General features: G+C 38.3%; 1 protein-coding gene across 3 annotated transcripts in view; it reads right to left on the reverse strand.

Annotated features, from left to right (window-relative positions):
* rai14 (retinoic acid induced 14) overlaps window positions 1–18,565 on the reverse strand; it is a 273,963-nt gene extending 255,398 nt beyond the window's left edge. The window contains exons 1-2 of one of the 3 annotated variants that reach the window (XM_043681189.2): window positions 18,438–18,565; window positions 17,446–17,523 (exon numbers count right to left, since the gene is read on the reverse strand). In XM_043681189.2, coding sequence (XP_043537124.2) covers window positions 17,446–17,481 — 36 coding nt within the window. In that variant the 5' untranslated portion in view covers window positions 17,482–17,523; window positions 18,438–18,565. Of the gene's footprint in view, window positions 1–17,445; window positions 17,524–17,676; window positions 18,073–18,437 lie in introns of those variants that run through there. The other 2 variants (XM_043681270.2, XM_043681357.2) reach the window with 2 other exon arrangements.
* Between the last annotated feature and the right edge of the window lie 734 nt (window positions 18,566–19,299).

Genomic DNA, 19,299 nt, shown 5'->3' on the forward strand with positions numbered 1-19,299 from the left:
GGCTTTATGCAAAATCAAATATTTACAAACAGACAAATGCAGAATATTACAGCATCTATGAACTGGGAGCTGAAACAACTGCTCTTGTATTTATTGAGTTAAACTTCAAATATACAATAGAATCATACTTTTGTCTCCAGAGGTTGGACTGATGTCAGTCCATCAGATCTGGAACACAGGAAATTGTGACTTTTCATCCACCATCACCTTCAAATAACCATATTTGGCAAGGGCAGCAAATATCTCTGCTTAGCAGATGGTGGCAAAATGTCTTGAATGGTTGGCATGGGGTGGTGAAATGATTTACAAGCTTTTCGGAGAGACTTTGGATCTGTGCTCTCAGTATTCCAGATTTTCTCCTATTACCATGTGGCTCATGTAGTCTGTGGGAGTAGTCCCCCCTTTTCCAGCTTCTCTATTTTGTCTTTCAGGCAGATCTTGACGGCAGCCAGAATTCTCATATTCTCATCCATCTCAAGATGATATTCACCAAGAAGACATCCAACCCCTCTCAAAACCATCATGTAATTTGCTGGGATCTATTCACCGGCCAATGGATTCGAGTTACTAATCTAAGCTTTAGACTTTCTTCAGCTGAGATGAGTGAAATTTACTCCAGATTTACATTTTTCCCGTTGAATTGGGCTTTCAGTTTAATTTGCTCTCTTTCTATATGTAATGTTCCATCACATCGTTTCAACCTTACTTTCAAGTGTGGATGTTTGCTGACAATTCACAACTGCTCAGGTACTGATGTTCAAGTGCAATAAGATCTGGACAACATCCAGGCTTGAGATGACAAGTGGAAATAACATTCACACCACATATATCTATGACCATCACCAATAAGAAACAATCTTACAACCACCCCTTGACATTCAATTGTGTAACCATTACTAAAACGCCCAATACTGATATCCTTGGGGTTACCATTGTGTAGAAAGTCAATACAATGCCTACAAGAGCAGGTCAGAGGCTATGAATATTGCAGTTAGAGCAACTGATGTCCTGATTCCCCAAATCCTGTCTGCCATCTACAAGATACTAGTCAGAAGAATGATGGAATACTCCCCATTTGTCTGGTTTGTGTATCTCCAACAACACTGAAGAAGCTGGACACCATCCAGCTCAAATTGGAACCACATCCACATTCAGTCATTATACCATTAACCCTCTGTAACAGCAGTGTGTGGTGTCTACAAGATGCACAGTAGAAATTCAAAGATCCTTAGATGCACCTTTCAAACTTACTTCCATCTAGAAATACAAAGGCAGCAGATACATGGGCATATCACCACCTGTGAGTTCCTTTCCATGCCTCTCACCATCTTGCCTTTGAACTATATTGCCATTCCTTCACTGTGGATGGGTCAAAATCCTGGAATTCCTTCTCCAATGGCATTACAGGTGTACCTACAGCACGTGGACTGCAGCAGCTCAAGAAGGCAGCTCACCATCACCTTCTCAAGGGCAATTAGAGACAGATAATAAATGCTGGCCCAGCCAGCGAAGCCCATATTGCATGAGTGAATTAAAAGAAAAATCCTGCTGAAATTCAAGGCAATCCGCCTCACTGTTTAAAACCCAATACATTTTCGCATTAACCTACTGGTCAACATGGCTTCAACTTTCAATCATTTACATAGACCACAACAGCATGAATCTCGCTGGTCACAGGCTTTCAATAACAAAAGCATCCCTCGACCAGCACCCTCCGCTTCATGCCATTCAAATAATTCTGGATAAAAACTGCCTACTTTCCTCTGATTCCATGAGTTCATTCTGCTACTATCAGTCTCATTTACATTACATTGCATTTTTTTACCCCTACATTTACCCCTTACCTAACACTACGAGCAATTTAGCATGGCCAATTCACCTGACCTGCACATCTTTGGACTGTGGGAGGAAACCGGAGCACCCGGAGGAAACTCACGCAGACACGGGGAGAACATGCAAACTCCACACAGTCAGTCGCCTGAGGCGGAAATTGAACCCGGGTCCCTGGCGCTGTGAGGCAGCAGTGCTAACCACTGTGCCACCGTGCTGTCTCGTATATACAATCTTTTCAAAAGCGTTTATATTTTTATGTTCAATAATTGTTACAAATATATAAATCTAAAAGGAAAGTTTAACTGGAATGGACATACTGGTCCAAAGACAAAATGCTGAATCTTTACCAAACATGACTGCAATGTAGTTTCTTGAGAATAAAGTTTCGCTTTGTCAGCGATCATGCTTTCGCAGCAGGATCGCATGCCTAGGACTGTTCAATCTCGGATGAAGGCATCTTTCAGTTGGCCAAACTCTCAAGAATAAGCAATATCCATCAGTACAGTCATTCACCGATTAGTAGCCTCCCTTTCTTTGGACAATGAGGTTGAGCAAATATCCTTCACAAAAAAAATTGGTATAGGATTCAAAATGCATCTTCAAAGCATGCAAAATCTGTCCTGACTGGCCTTTCAGCTTTACATTAAGATGTAACCTGCAATACAGCTTACAGCGCACTTTCTACAACAAATCTCAGGTTTACAACTCTTAGATTTTAAAAAATAGTTCCATTAGCATTTCACAGCTTTGCTAATGAGAGTGTGGAATAAATTCCAATTCTGTCTCTTCATTTCCACAGTAGAAAGGAATGGAAAATGCACAGCCATATTGACTCACCCAGTAAATCAAAATTCCTACTGCAGCTTTTTAGTTTCTTTACTTGCTTCTTCTTGCAGCGCCTGGCTCTCACACATCTGAAAACACACATTTTCACTGCACCACATGAGTACCATGTTTCAAACAATGTGCATTTAATGGCTACCATAGGCTGTACACAATTACAGATGTAGAGGTCACAGAATTGTAGTAATCTAGGTACAATTGTAGTAATCTAGGTACAATTGCATTCCCAAGAACTGTAGCTGTTCCAAAATGTAGCTCAAAAGGTAAGCTTGGGATAGGCAATCATGTTAACCTTGTCAACCATTATACATCCCCATGGCTAAATAAAATAAGTTGGGAAAAAAAAGATGAAACATCATTTAACTGAAAAGACAAAGCAAAACCTGGTACACAATTCAACTTAGAAAAACTCTCAAGATACTCTCATGATCAATACAATTAATAGCTACAAACATGTTACTTATGAGGTCAGCATTTCTACACAATTAAGTTGCTAATTTTGAGATTAAGCAGGGTACAAAGAACGATATTGGTTCAGCCTGTTATACAGGCCTCCAATTTTTCTGTCCACTAAATGGAAATAAAAATCACCAGTGAAGTACAACCAATAAATTACTATTGCCAGTTAGCGGGTTTTGAGAAGATCTGTAGCTCAGGTTCAGTGTAGCTGAGCTGGAAGGTTTATTTTTCAGATGTTTCGTCACCATACTAGGTAACATCTTCAGTGAGCCTCTGGACGAAGCAATACTCATGTTTCCTGCTTTCTATTTATATGTTTAGATTTCCTTGGGTTGGTGATGTCATTTCCTGTGGTGATGTCATTTCCTGTTCTTTTCCTCAGGAGGTGGTAAATCGGGTCCAAGTCAATGTGCTTGTTGATAGAGTTCAGGTTGGAATGCCATGCTTCTAGGAATTCTTGTGCTTCTCTGTTTGGCTTGTCCTAGGATGGATACTATTGCCAGTTTTACACTCAAAGTCAAAATTAAAAATCTATAATTCATACAAGATATTTTATTAGTATAAATTTATGCAGTACTGCTTCTTTATAGCTTTCCTCTGCTACCAGCCAAAAACACAAATCGAGTGACAGATAGGAACTGGCATTATGTTGTAAATTGCCCTCATTCTATATTCTATCCTGACGCACAAAAGATAGGTTTTATCATGGGACAAAACTTGTAAGATCAGTGTAGATCAGGGATTATCTCACAAATCATGCAGCTTTCAATTTTCTTTATTACTACAATTCTAACATATGCAACATACTCATGAATCTTCACACCATGCACTGAAAATGTAACGTCAACATTCACTCTCACTGCATGGTATGAACTAGAATCACTGATAGTGTGTAAGCAGGTCAGTCAGCCCATCTAGTCCACACCGACCCTCTGAAGAGTATCCGACCCAAACCATCCCCCCACTCCATCCCTGTAACCCTGAATTTCCCATGACCAATCCACCTAACCTGTACATCTTCAGCCTGTTGGGAGGAAATTGGATCACATGGAGAAAACCTATGCAGATACTGGGAGAACATGCAAATTCCAAGACTAGAATCAAACCCGGTCAAGAGTGCAGTGAAGCAGCAGTGCTAAACACTGAGCCACATTTGCTGCTGTACAAATCATATTCCAGCCACCACCACCTCTCCTTTTTGCCCTTTCCTTCCTTAACAGCATACCCTTTACCCAGTAGCATTACGCATTCCTTCCACCTCTACAACCTCCCCAACAAGTGCCTTATCCTTTCGATCTCTAGTACTTAGTGCTAGAAAATAGTCACACTATTTTCTTTGTACTGGATTTTATTTCTCCCCCTAAATCGGACATACTTTGTAAATAACAGACACATGATAGAGGGTTTCGCAAAAAAAACTGGATCAAATCCAAGCTTTACAGCATACATATCTGTAACTTCCCCAAGTGATTTGAAGCATGGAATACAGTATGTACATATTAAAGTAAAACAGACTAATATTGTCTAGAAAAGGCAAGTGAAAATGCTCGCTATCCACTTAACTAATCCTTGTTGCAACTTGGATGCTTGTGTGCAAACATGCTGAATTGTTGGTTTTAGTAAAACTGCAATTAGTTTAATGGTTCAATTATGTTATTTGTGGTATAGTCCTTACAGAAATAAAGCAAATCTGATGCAATTACTACACACTAGAAATACATACCAAATAGTATGCGGTAAAACAAGTGGGTTCTTCAATCTTTTGACCAAATTTGCAGTTTTATCATACTGTAGGGAAATTTAACAGTGAGAAAACAGAATGCTCCAGAGGGTATTTTTCAAATGAACCATTCCAGCATTGGAAAAATCTCACCTGATTTGATAAACTAATTGATTTGTATTGATAGTCTTAGACTGGTGGAACAGGGAAATTTACGGCACTAAATCAAATAGAAAAATTCCAGTTCTCAACTCAGAATGGAAGGTGGGAGGGGTGGTGGGGAGCATGGGGAAGAGAAGCAAGGTAATCAAGGATAGCGGAAGACAACATCTCCTTAATTCTGATGCATATATCTGTACAATTTTGGATTTTGTTAAAAATTATTAAGAAATACAAAAAAATTAATTCAGATTAAGGAGACACAAACATTGAGGTGATAACCTATATATTTTCTATTTTTACTTTTAAAAATCCAGTAGATTGAGGAAAGTTTCATTTTAAAAAGGTTGAGTTTCCATTTCTCTGCAGTCTAGATTATTAACCATCCATGAAATGACCACTTTTGCACACAGAAAAGTTGATATTTTATCAGTGTCTGCTTGGTTTATTGGCAGCAACTGGTTCAGAGTTAGGAGACATTAGGTTCAAACTCCACTCAGACTGGAGTATGTGATCTACAGTTGATGTACAAAGCTCTATGTACTGAGGGAGTGCTGAATTTTGCTTTAAGATGCAAAATTAAATAGAGCTCACACTTGCCTACTCACTCGTACTCACAAAGCTCCATGGCACTATTTTTTAAAAAAAAAAGCAAAGGAGCTCGCTCCCAGCATAGTTGCCATTATTTTTTTTCCTTAACCAACAAAAGACAGAGGCAAGTCATGTATCTTATTGATATTTGTGAAACCTAACTGGGCTTGGTTTGCATCTATATTTTCTACAAACTTTAATAACACTTCAAAAAGTAATTCTTTGTCTGTAAAATGTTTCCAAATCTCAAGATGTGACAGACTACACAAATGCAAGTTTGTTCTTTCGAAAGCAACATAGTTCACTTCATTTTCATAATCACAGCAAGTTCAGTTAACTTATGACCTTCATTGGCGAAAAGCTGCAACACAACTAAAATAGAATCAGTTACTTTTTTGATCAAAGTTATTTAAAACTTTACATACCAGTGTAGTCCACCAGCCAGCCAAAGAATGTGTACAATGTTACGAAGTAATGCAGATGCATGCTTACAATCTGAAGTTGGCAATGGAAGTAAAAAAAAATCTAGACATGAATATTTGGCAGTCAGACAATTTCTAACCAACCTCCAGTAAATTGCCTCGGGTAGTGAAAAGAACACATAATTACACAAGCCCTTTTAGCAGAGTATCAAATGGAATGACATTATGAATACACTGAAAAGAATGTCATTATAAATAACCATAAATTGAAGGCCCCACACATATCTCTGTTTCCTTTTTGACTTACTGATAAGTTGATTTCCATTCTTTTGGGGCATTTTTATTCCTCAAGGGATGAGGTCAGAGACTGGGCCACATCCCGTCTATACTGCATCTCTCTCGCTTAGTAAGAGCTGCAAGCAGCGATGGTCTCAAAGGGAAACCAACCACATTTTTAAACGCATAAATGTATCATGCTCCATTTCTCATTTCAACATTTACAATCATTTAAAGCCATATACATTATGTCAGCATCAGTTCTTTCCCCAATCCCCTAAAATGTCAACACTCATTATGAAACGAAGACATCTAACATACACTCACATTGCACATCCTATTCTATAGTAGTTAACTACATATTAACATATGTTAAAATGAATAAACATGAATATAAACCTGAAGTAGGAAGCTATATATGGTAAACTATGAAGTATGATTAACATTGAATAAGCACAAGGTTACACCACTTCTCGGATTACTTGGATCTCTACAATTTTTAACATATGAGCACTTTCCACAGCAATGATTTTTTTTTGCTTTTCTTTTTCTTGCCAATTGCTTATAATGGAACCAGGTTTCTTCCTGAGATAAATTCAGCATTTTTGACGCACTTGAAAATTTTTTACTTTGGTTTATAAGTTTGTACATTGCATGAATAAAGTTTTGAGTATTTAGTTACCAAACAAAACAATATTTTATAACAAAAATAGATAAAATATGTCTACTTTCTTTCTCTTAAAAATAGAAAAACTGCCAGTGCCTTAACTTCTGCTGAGCATTTGAGCAAATTAATGACAATGCAACCCAGTATGTGGTTAAGCCAAGAGCTGCAAAGATTTTCCTTGTAATGCTGCAAGACAGCATAGAATAACAATAAACAACATCAATAACAAAGCTCTTTTCGATATATAACTTCCACTAATCTCGGGGAGGAAGAAAACAAGGTCGCATTAATGCAGAAATGATCCTTAAAAGAAATATACAGCATCAACACAGCTTCATCTCAGTATCCAGAAATGAGAATTATAATCAAGAGTCAACATTAAAGGATCACTTATATACAAGTTTTATTTCACACCAAAAACAATGTTAGAATAATACAACCTAAATCTGAAGTCAGGTTTGACTAGATGCCAAAGGAGAAAGAAATCTCATTCCACCCACTTTGCACTGGTAATTCAGTTTGGGCCTTAATGCCTGATCTATACTGCACAAGTTCATCTTTTGGATGTAGCTAAAACAGTTTTATATCAATGATCTGCTTGCTAGTATAAATGCATCCAAGTGAAAATATTCTTGTATAAAACAACCCAATTATAACATGCAGTTATTTCTAAATGGTTCAAATGAAACCTTGTAGGAACTAACAAAAAAGAATATTCATTTACTCCAAAAGTATCAATGTACAAGAAAACGTAGATTCGTGGTCCTGGTCTAGCAGCTAGAGGTTGTTAAAAATCAAAAGAATGCTAGCAAGTGTGAAATTTAACTAGTTTGATAATTTGTGGCTTAATAATTAGTGGGTTATAAAACGTTGGTGAAGCCACAGATGGAATTGCATATGCAGTTCTGGTCGCCACACTATCGGAAGGATATAATTGCACTGGAGAGGGTGCAGAGGTGAATCACTAGAATGTTGTATGGGATGGAAAGTCTCGGTTATGAGGAGAGGCTGGGTTTGTTTTCATTGGAGCAGAGGAGCTGAGGAGGGATCTAATTGAGTTACACAAAATTACAAGTGGCATAAACAAGATAGACTGCGAGAATCTTTCCCCCTTAGCAAGCATGTCTAGGGCCAGAGGGCATAAATTTAAGGTGAGAAGTAAGTAGCTTAGGGGAGATCTATGATTTTTCTTCCAGCCAGAGGGTGGTAGAAATATAGACTGCACTGCCTCAGAAGGGGTTGGAGGCAGACCCTCTTGCAGTATTTCACAGCATTTGGATGTGCAGTTAAAATGCTCAGTGCATAGTAAGCTTTGTAGGAAGGGCAAATAAATGGGATTACAGTAGTTTGGTGTTTGATGGTTGGCATAGACATGGTGGGCCAAAGAGCTTTTTTCTATGCTGCATGACCTCTTATACCAGAAAACTCATTGGAAGCCGCTGTCTATATAAGAGACTAACTGATTTAATGATGTCATACGGGAAGAGAGTTTTCTGCTGGTTTTCCAGTCTAGTCCGATTGCTTGGCCATTGCTCTCTCTGAAATGCCTCAGGGCAATTAGGGCAATTAGGAATGGGTAATAAATGTACCCTCGCCAGAATGATAAATCCAAAGAATAAATAATGAAAAGCTATCCATGGTGTAAAATCTGATTGAATGTATTAAGCATAGAACACGAGACTGGCGTATAGCTTTCAAAGCTCAAACATTAATACTTGAAATTCTTGAACTACTATAAACACTGCCTGTGCTGTAACAGCGCATGATTACTTCACTGATCCTTATTCAAAAGTTCAAAGTTTAACAGGACCAAGTCTTTTAGTTCTTAATTAACACTGCTGGTCAGTCTGAGTAAATATAATGTTTTCCTGGGTCTTTCCCACCATACATCACCCAGGTGCTGAAATACAATTAAAGCAATGTAATGTCAGCTACAGATTTACTCTATCAATCCCACATTCCAACAACAAACATTTAAGAAAATACATTGGCATTTTGGTCATCCAGTTCTCTTTTCCTTCTTCCACCTTTACTTTCATAACTTTAGTTTTACTATGTTCCTACAATTTCACTTGATGCATTCAAAATATTTTGCTTTACATTATACAAAAATATCTTGAATGCTTTTGTTAGTCATTGTCATCATTCTCTGGAAATCTCATCAGTCACACAGAAGGTGAAACAAGACTTCCAAAAACTATGTTCTGGATACAATTGGGAGCTCTTATGCTGAAGTGATCGTATCCCTACATCTGGAAAAGGTGGTTCAGGTTCAAACTCACAAACCATACAGGTATGCTATAATATGTCCAAAACATTTGTTTTTAAAAACAAACTGATGCAAAAGCCAATTATTCATGGAATTAAAACCAATAATCTGTAATTTTTTATTGTTTAAATGTGGGAGGGTAGTGGTTTAGATCTGTTGGCTGGACGGTTAGTTTGTAAAGCAGAACAACAACAGCATCAGATAAATCCAACAGTGGCTGAAATTAGCATCAAGAACTATCCTTCTTAATATATCCTCTCACAGGTGTGGTGACTCTCAGGTTGAACCACTATTGGTCATTTCTCTCTAACAAGTGAGCAGCCCTATGGTCTGGTAGTAACTTTACCTTTAACTATCTGAACCAGACAGGAGAATCTGCCAGCTGGAACACCAGGTCATTGATAAATTTTGTAAATAACAACACATTTGAAAATGCACTATTCTTTGTCAACTGAGCGTTAGTTCAGAATCCAAGTTTATGTCTGACAGAAAATACATTCCGGCGAAAGTGAGGACTGCAGATGCTGGAGATCAGAGTCAAGATTAGAGTGGTGCTGGAAAAGCACAGCAGGTCAGGCAGCATCCGAGGAGCACGAAAATCAACATTTTGGGCAGGAGCCCTTCATCAGGAAATACATTCCACCTATCAATGGCACTGAGAATCAACAGTAACTGCATCTAGCGGTTAGATGAATTTTCTTTTTATTATTTGGCCTTCATTATCGTTGTTCCAGACAATGAACCAAGTAAAGGCAAATGTTTGAGTGGAAGGACACAAGGGCCACGTAGAAGGGATCTGTGCCATGTAAACAGTGAAATATCCAGCATGAATCTAAAAAGGTAACAATAACAATATTATGAATCTTTCCGATATGCTAAAGGTATAAAAATAAAGCTGATACAGTATCGCATCCATCCACTCACATTGTTAAGTGTTCAATGAACAGCATCTCAGCAAAGTAGATTCAGAAAAACATTCCAATTACACAGCTGAAAACATGAATCAGTCAGATTTCAAGAAATATTGGTAGGCGAATTTGTAATCACATCTAAACGAAATCTAGCAATCTGACTTCAATTCATTCATGTTGATTCAAGTGAGATAACCAATCTTTTGAAAGTTTTATTTTTAATTAAACATTTGAAGGTCTTGCCAAAAAATGATTGCAGTTAAAGCAATGTGATTGTTAAAAGTATTTTGTTTTGTTAGCTTCTATCTTGAATTCCATAAATACATCTTTCACAATTTTACCAACTTCTCCCTGTAACTGAGTAAAACATGCAGGCATTTCTCAATTAGAATCAAACCACATAAGGAGCAGTAGTGGTCATTCAGGAATATGACCCAAAATGTATCTGAAGAGATAATTATAAAATGAAAAACTGGAAGAACTGTGCATGCTGGAATTCAGGAACAAAAACAGAAATTGCTGGAAAATCTCAGCAAGTCTAGCAGCAGAGTGAATATTTTGTGTCCAGCGACTGTTCTTCAGAATATTTATGACTTTATAAGCTAGGGATAACCATACCATCATAAAAAAGGAGTTCCAACGAACAGGGAGATAATAATTGAAGGATTTGTCACAGATGGCAAAATGAAGTGAAGATGGGAACAAGTGCAGAATGTAAACTCAGTTGTGGGGTTAAAAGGAAGTTGTAGCATTTACAATCTTAAGTAGTGCAGCAGGGTCAATGGGTCATAATATCTACCAGTGACCCTACTTCTTACATTCTTACAGCAGAAAGGGAGGTGGAATTGATAGGGATAGTGAGGACTGCAGATACTGGAGAGTCAGAGTCGATAAAGTATGGCGCTGGAAAAAGCATTCGAGGAGCAGGAGAGTCGACGTTTTGGGCATAGGCCATCCATCAGGACGATAAAAGGTCCTTCAGGAACTGATGGGGGATTATTTTGGAACAACTATAATGGAGCATCGGCAGCAAGGATTAGAACAGAAGGCAAACAGAATGTTGAGAGGGGTAGAGTTTCAACTAGAAAGCTTTGGATTAACTGGATTAATGCAAGGTGGAGCTCAGGAGGCCAGTGTGAAGAAGAGTTGAAAAAAAAAGTCAAGAACTGACAAAAAGCATGGGTTAGAATATCAATGGGAATGAAGTGAGGTAGGCCTAGAGGCATGTAATGCTTGCAGTCTGGTAATCAACACAATGTGAAGTTTGAAGCTTAGGTCAGGGTTAGACATGAACAAGTTGTTCAATTTGTACCGTATTCCCTCCATTCAGCATTCAATACTTCTAACAGTGATACAGTGCAGTTGTTCACCAAGGTTTCTTCAAAAAGACCAAAAAAACCCCATAATTTCTACCATCTAGAAAAGATAAGGAAAGCAGGTTCAGGAAAACACCACAACTGGCATGTTCCTCTCCAGGTGATATGCCAATCTAATTTGCGACCATGTTGCAGTTCCTTCATTATTGTGAAGTCAAAATTCTGGAACTCAGTACCTAATAGCACTGTGGGAACACCTTCAGCGCACAAACCACAACTGTTTAAGGCAGTGACTCACCACTGGTGTCAAGAGCAATTAGAGATGGACAATAAATGCTAGCCTTGATGACAATTTTCACATATGATGAATAAATGAAGAAATAAAAGCCAGGATGGCAGCTAGAGATAGTTCCTGCTGGCAGGCCGAAAGGATATTGTTGACATTACCAATGATCACGTGCAAGAAATTCTGATGTTTCTCCAATTTGATATGAGTCTAGTCATCATGGAATCGGGTACAACAGTGGTTAGATGAAACTAACTTTCATTCATCATATGTATTTCATAATGAAAGTAGAAGGATGAAAAGCCTATGATCAGTTTATACTTGATCATAGCAAAGTGAGAAAAGGAGTCATCAACAATGCTGTCAACCAGAACATACAAAACAATAGCCTCCTTCCTAACTCTCAGCTTGTGTTCGGTCAGGACCATTCAGCTCCTGACAACATTACAGCCTTGCATGAAATCAAAACCTCTCCACCATCTACAAGGTGCAAATCAGGGGTGGGATGGAACAATTCCCTCTTGGATACTTGGCATAAGTGATCAGGGTCATTGTTTACAGAAATAACAGGGTCATTGTTTACAGGATAACAGAAGACTAGCCATTTGCATCTACAAATATAATCATGATAAAGGAGCTGAACTTCGAGATGTACTTCACAGATGTTAACCTGGAAAACAGGCATAAAGGAGTATTAATGAGATAGTAGCTCATGTCACCCACCATCCTAATTCAAGAACCATCACTTAATCTTCATTCCATGACTCATCTTTTTTAAACTGTAGTTTAGCCTCAACTCATTGGGACTGAAGTAAGAGTGCAATCAAAACCATGAGTTCAAATCACAACATCACACCTTATCTTTTGGATCAGACTTTAAAATAAGACCCTGTCTGTTTCTTCCAGAGGACATAACATATCCATGCCATGACTCTCAAATCAGCCAGGGTGCAGGCTGAGTTTTCTCTCTCAACTGACACCAGTGAAAATCATGAAGAATTTGCCTTTTGTCTCATTGTTGTTTTGGGGTCATACTGTATATACATTAGCTGCTTTTTCCTACTTTCAACCATCAATATTTTAAAATTTGCCTGCATCCTACAACAGCCCCAAAACATAAAAGACAATATAACAATCCAAGTTTTTCTTTAGAGTTGTCCCTTCACCTAGACTTCTCAATGTTTTCTTTTAACCCACAGAGCGATGATTTTGCATCTGTTTCATTTAAAGAAAACTATTGCTTTAACTGTTATTATATTTGTTGCATTATCACAAAAAAGATTGCACAGACTGGTTTGCCTGAGGACAAGAATGATTAGTAATTTTTTTAAAATGAAGAAGAGGCTGAGAAAGTTAGCAATGAAATAAAGTGAATATGACTGGGCAGATGAAAGATGAACAGATGGAGTTAAAAGTCAGGAAAGACACATAAACAGTGGGCACACAATGAAGTCAAGACTGCATGGAATAAAGGGAGCTAAGAAGTGGGTTTAAATCACAGTTACTGAGAAGTCACAGCACAGACAGTGTAAAAAAGATGACAAGATGTTCCCTTAGGAAAATCACATGGGAGAAGGAGAAAAGAGGAGCCAAGATGTCACTTGGCAACAAGAGTTGTGCAACCAACTAGATGGAACTGATAATGCAAGAAACAAGTTTCTGCCAGTGCTACGATTTGACTCAACCTCACAGATCCTTGCCCATAAGTGAGCTCATGGAGACAGCAGGAAATCATGCCAGGAACACCACCAGGTATATTTTAAAAATGAGATGTCAACCTGGTGAAGCTACAACACAGGACTACTGCATGTTAAACTGCAGGATTGCAATTGACAGCGCTAAGCTCTCACACAATCAATGGATCATTTCTGTAGTTTTGCTATATCCAGTCATGAATGGGTGCCGGATTATTAACTTCCTGGATGATTATCAATGATGGGACATCCCAGCATATCAGTGCAACAGAAAAGGTTGAAGTATTTGCACACATGCACAATGTGTACCTCCTGTAAGAGGCACTGCAGTAACTCGCCAAGATAGCATCTCCCAAACCCTACCATCTTGGAGGACAAAGGCAGCATATGCACACAAATACCATCATCTGAAAGTTCCCCTCCAAGCCTTACATCATCCTGATTTGGAAATAGAGCACTGCATTGTTACAGTTGCTGGGTCAAAACCCAGGATCTCTCAACCTATCATCAGTATGAGTGTGTCTTTGCACTCCCACAAATGAACTGCAGCAGCTCAGCCAATTCTCAACACCTATATGGGAGATGAACATGAAATGTTGTATAGCCAGCAATGCCGACATCCCCATGATTGAATTTAAAAAATCATAACCTCAAGTGATATAAAGCACTTAGGCTTTTTGTCTTCTGTAAGGTTTATCAATCATTATGAGATTTGATTCATGAAGTCCAAGCAACTTAAGAGAATACAGCAGCACAAGAACTCTCTAACATCATTTGCAGGCATTGGTAAAGGACAAAAAAAAGATGGTAGAGTGAGACAAAAAGAAAACAGCATGATTGTAAAATTAGCTACATTCATCATCTACCTCAATCATGTAAAAGCACAGTGAACAGATCCATTTTACTATCACATTAGAAACATGGGACTTTTTCAGAACCTGGGGCTTATTCAATCTATATAATCTCAGTCCTGCTATTTGGGCAAAACGAACAATAACAACTTGAATTTATGTCACGCCTTCCCATAATAAGCTGTACCAAGGGGTTTCATGGGGCCTTAGAACTCAAAGTATAAAATTTAGTCACAAAAGGAGACACTGGAACAGATGGTAAAAAGCGTGGTCAACAAGGTAGGTTTTAAGAAGCATTTTAAAAGAAGGGAATAATGATAGAAAGGCAGTAGAGCCTAGAGAAGGTGTTGCAGAATGTTTGACTCTGTAACTGAGGACATGGACATCAAGAATGTGCCAATAAAGAACAGGGTCACTCAAGTGTCTAATATCCAATAGAGCACAGATATCTTGAAGGATTTTACTACTCCAGAAGAGTACAAAGCTAGAGGGGCGGAGTCATGGAGGTATTTGAAACCAAAAGCATTGCTTAAGCAGTAGCCAACGTAGTTAAACAACCACAGCAATGTGAATGAACAGGATTTATTGAGAGCTTCGGATTACCTCAGGTTTACAGAGGATAGAATGTGGAAGAATGGCCAGAAATGTGTCAGTCTATAGGGAACAAATAATAAAAATAAAACAAAAAGAAAGATGCAAGAGAATATTGTGTAAATTTACAATGTCAATCATATGCTGATGAAATATCACTATTCAGGTTAAATGATTGCTTGAAGATTGTCAACTACACAGACTATGTGCCAAAGCTTTTCTCACATCCTGCACTCCAGACTTTTCTCAGTCTGCCAAAATATTAATTGATTCAAAAGCAGATACTCTACAAGTGCTAGTGTAAAAGGTAAAAGCAATTTGCTTTGATATCTGAATTTAAAAAAGCAAAGATTTTGAATCACATTACATATCCGACAGGTAATTTCCAACAATGTTACAAGTCAAATTTGTAACAATCAGACGATTGACCGAAACTTATTTTTATAAATAATAAAAAATTCCTAAATAACATTTACATTGAAATAAGGCAATGCATTTCCCAGGCTTTTTATTGAGCTATCATAACATATTATAAGATTCCAACCATTCTCTTGAGGAAAGCACTTGTTCAATGATTATGAAAAACGGTCCCACTTATCAGCCAAAAAGCACAACAGAATATTTCTTCCCCATTTGTGAGATTTCATCAAACTAAAAAAACAAACGCAAAATTACAAATAACTAAAGCAGAATTTTAAATTACAGTGTTCATAGAGTCTTGAGGAGAAGTCTTATATATCAAGTAAATAAATACACACACATTATTGTCACTTGGTCTCATTAGTTGGGAAACTAGTTTTTTTGTTTGTGAAGGGCAATCTCCACAATTGTCTGTCCAAACATAATTATTTCCTGCAGTCTCTGTTCTTATGTCTCATAATAATTCAACCAAATACACGATAATGCAACAGAATTATTTTCATTTTAAATAGTTAAATACATTGTAAATATTTAGACATGATAAAGTAATTTAGTGAGATAAAACAAGCCATTTATATCCTTGCTTTCACAGATGATGTTCTGAATCCTAAGTAACAAATTAAATTTGTTAGATCTCTCAAACTGTCCAAAATTAAGATTTTGCTTTTTTATTATAAAACTGAAAAACTTAAACTACAGAAGAGATTAGCAGTTGTCGACTATAAAACTAGGTTTATTCATACTTGCATGAAACATACTGATTGATTTCAAACCATTGAATTTGACAGAATATATCCTAACGATTGTAACCATCAACAAAACCAGTTGAAAGTAAAAATGTACAATTTAGAAATAAAAATTGCATTTTTCTCATCTTTTAAAATATAACTTTCTTCTGTTTTAAACAAGTATTGATATAGTCACATTCAGTGCAACAAGAAACAAGTAGCCAGTTAAAGTCCACAATCACTTTATTTACTTGGCGTCTCTATTTAATGAGTAACAACTATTAATAACTGTAAGACATTCTTAGGTTTTTGAAGAAGTCATCAGAATCTGTACCAATACCTTAATGCAACATATTTTAAGCAGGGTACAACTAGACTAACCTATAAGGACCACAGAACCTAATGTGTGCAAGTTAGCAAAACTGCTTGTGTTTTTTTTTTAAAAAACTGTGTCCCCCACTATTTAATTTTAAAATATTATAAGCCAAAATAGGTCCAAAGAAAAAAGATTCTGCTATATCATACTGCACACTTATGTGAAATCAACGTTTAAAACTAAATTATAGCACATGATACAAACTAATAAATAAACATTTGATTTAAAAATTGTTAAACATTATAGAATATCTTCACATGTATTTCTTCATGAAGGCACAGAAGTAATTACCTTAAGGTCCAATATAGTACTTTGCTTTTTATGTCAGCCAAATATGTGACACATAACAAAATGATGATAAATCCATTGTCTAAGTTGTTTGTAACAAACTATTTTTGCACCATTTCTTTTTCTATGAAGCCAATTAATCAATTTCTAAGTTTAACAGAGATCAGTAGAGGGGAGTAAAGTGTTTGTTTTCCCCTCTCCTGTTATTTCCTAGTGCTCCAAATAACAGTTTGAGGATTAGACACCATTAGAGATGTGACATATGCTACTCACAAGACCAAAGAAACAACAGGACAAGTGAAAGTCATAAATTATTTGGGATTACAGAGCCAACAACGGGCTCAGAGTATGTCCAAATAGGCTAAACAAACTTGTCCATAGGGAATCATTGGTGGCAATGCCAGAATTGTCCATTTTATCAGCCCAAGTTTCTAAACTGGACAGGTACTGGAGGAGAGGGGGATGGTAGGTTTGGGAAAAGGACTAGTTTCAGGAAGTCTTTTTTATTTAAAGTCCATGATTGTAACCTATTAATTTAAGAAGTTAGAAAGAAGCTGACAGTCAATATCTCTGAACGCAAAAAGGTTTGAGCAAATTTCGGAGTAAATCTGAGGCTTCACAGGCAAGTGTACCGCTGTTTCTAGCCACCGCTAACTGTTTTATCACTATCCAAGTCAAAACTTTCGTCTCCAACAACAGAGCGAGCAACCAGTAACTATTATGTAGACGACCTTGAAGTACTTACATCACTTTTTCTGAATTTGGCTTTTAAGCTTTTCATTTTCACCCAATGTTCCTGCTGTGTGCCAAACTTCAACAGAGCCTAGAAAAATACACAGCATAATATTACTCTCTTACAACCTTGAGCGAAAAAAGAAAACGTGTTTCAAACTACGCGAAATTTAGGACGGTCCTCCTATTGTTGCCTTTGACCCATGAACATTTTCCTTTGCGCTGATGCCAAGTAATAACTTGCCGGCTGCCTGTACTTTACCGATGTTCGGCGCGCACTGGACTCGTTTATGCACCAAGTGAGATCAGAAGTCGCCAAAACTTTACGTTACGTTAATTGCAGTCAGGCAATCAGAAATATCTGAAAAGGGTTGAAGTTTAAGAAGCACACAGCGAGGCGTTAACAGATGAATTGATAAAGATAGTTCCTTGCAAGAATCGCAGCCAAATGAACTTAGTCTCTCAACTGCCTGTTCGAAGCCGTTGAATCATATGGTCCAACCTCACTTAAGTGGTTACAACTTTCATTTAGAAACTTTTAACAGCTCGATCGCGACTGAGGCAGTTTCTGGGAAGATGTGCCCGAATTGAATCAATCACTGCCTCGCTGCTCCCTGGCAGCGTTGCTTTTCTTTCCACACGGGCATTCCTTCCCCCATTCATTCGTTATTCAACCAATTTCCACTACCCCCACCGTCCTCACACACAATACCTACCTCTCCTCCTCCTCCTCAGATGTCCAGCCCCTCACTCACCCACACACCGCTGGAGAGTGACAGTCCCCAAGGGAGAAAATGAATTGAATTGAATGGGACTGAATGCGGGAGAAACTTTCACTGTTAGAAACAATAACCCCATTCATTCGCTCATCTGCTCTATTCACAGATCGAGTGGAAGCGATGGTGGGGGAAATCGCAACAAAATTATTGCATTAATTTTTTTTAAAAATGACGGAAAGTTTGGGTGGCGTCCTTATCTGCAGTCCGCCGAGAAAAGTAAACTCACCCCATGGCAGCGTGCGGGTTTGCAGGATAGCGGGGCTGCCTGGCTCAGTGTTAAAGTTGCAGACGGGGCTGGAGTTCAGCGGAGCTGGGGCTGCCGCGCGGCCGAAAGCACAGCCACTGCGCGTGCCATTGTTCCCCGTCCCTCCTCCCAACGCGTGTCCGCGTCACCCACCAGCCAACGTGCACGCAACACGGGTGTGAGGAAGGGCGCGCGCCGGGGACGCGCACGCTCTGGCGCAATTGGGGCGCCCCTGCTAGGGACACGCGCGCGCACGCACATAAAGGGCCCGCCCGCTCATCAGCGATAGACCGCTGATTGGTGGTTTAACGTGAGAGTGATCGTGCCTGAGGCAAGGAGGGAGGTTGAGAAGAATATTTCTTGATAACCTCAGCTTGTGTGGGAATGGAACCCGTGCTGCTAGTTTTTACCATAATCCAGCAGTCCAGTCAACTGAGCTAAAACCAATCTACTTCATGATATCATTACAGGCATTCAACAAAGTATCTCAGAAAATGCTCAGTGATAAGGTGGTACGTTGTATTTCAGACCATATATTGGCTTGGATAGAGGATTGGCCAATGGCATCAAACAGTGCATGGGGGTAAGGGGTTCTTTTTCAGATTGGTGACCTGTAACTGGTTGGGTTCCAGAGGGACCAGTGCTGGGAGCACAACTGTTTACATTATATACTAATGTCTCAGAGGAAGGAAGTGAGTGTACAGTATCCAGATTTGAAAACAGCATAAATATTTGTGGAAAGGCAGATTATGAGGACACCGATAGCTTACAGAGAGAGATTGATAGATGAAGTAAGTGGGCAAACGTTAGCAAATTGAGCATAATGTGAGAATTTTGGAATGGT

The sequence above is a fragment of the Chiloscyllium plagiosum genome, unplaced genomic scaffold (assembly GCF_037043375.1).
Source record: "Chiloscyllium plagiosum isolate Xiang-an unplaced genomic scaffold, Cpla_swu_hap1 HiC_scaffold_1, whole genome shotgun sequence".
Lineage (NCBI taxonomy): Eukaryota > Metazoa > Chordata > Chondrichthyes > Orectolobiformes > Hemiscylliidae > Chiloscyllium > Chiloscyllium plagiosum.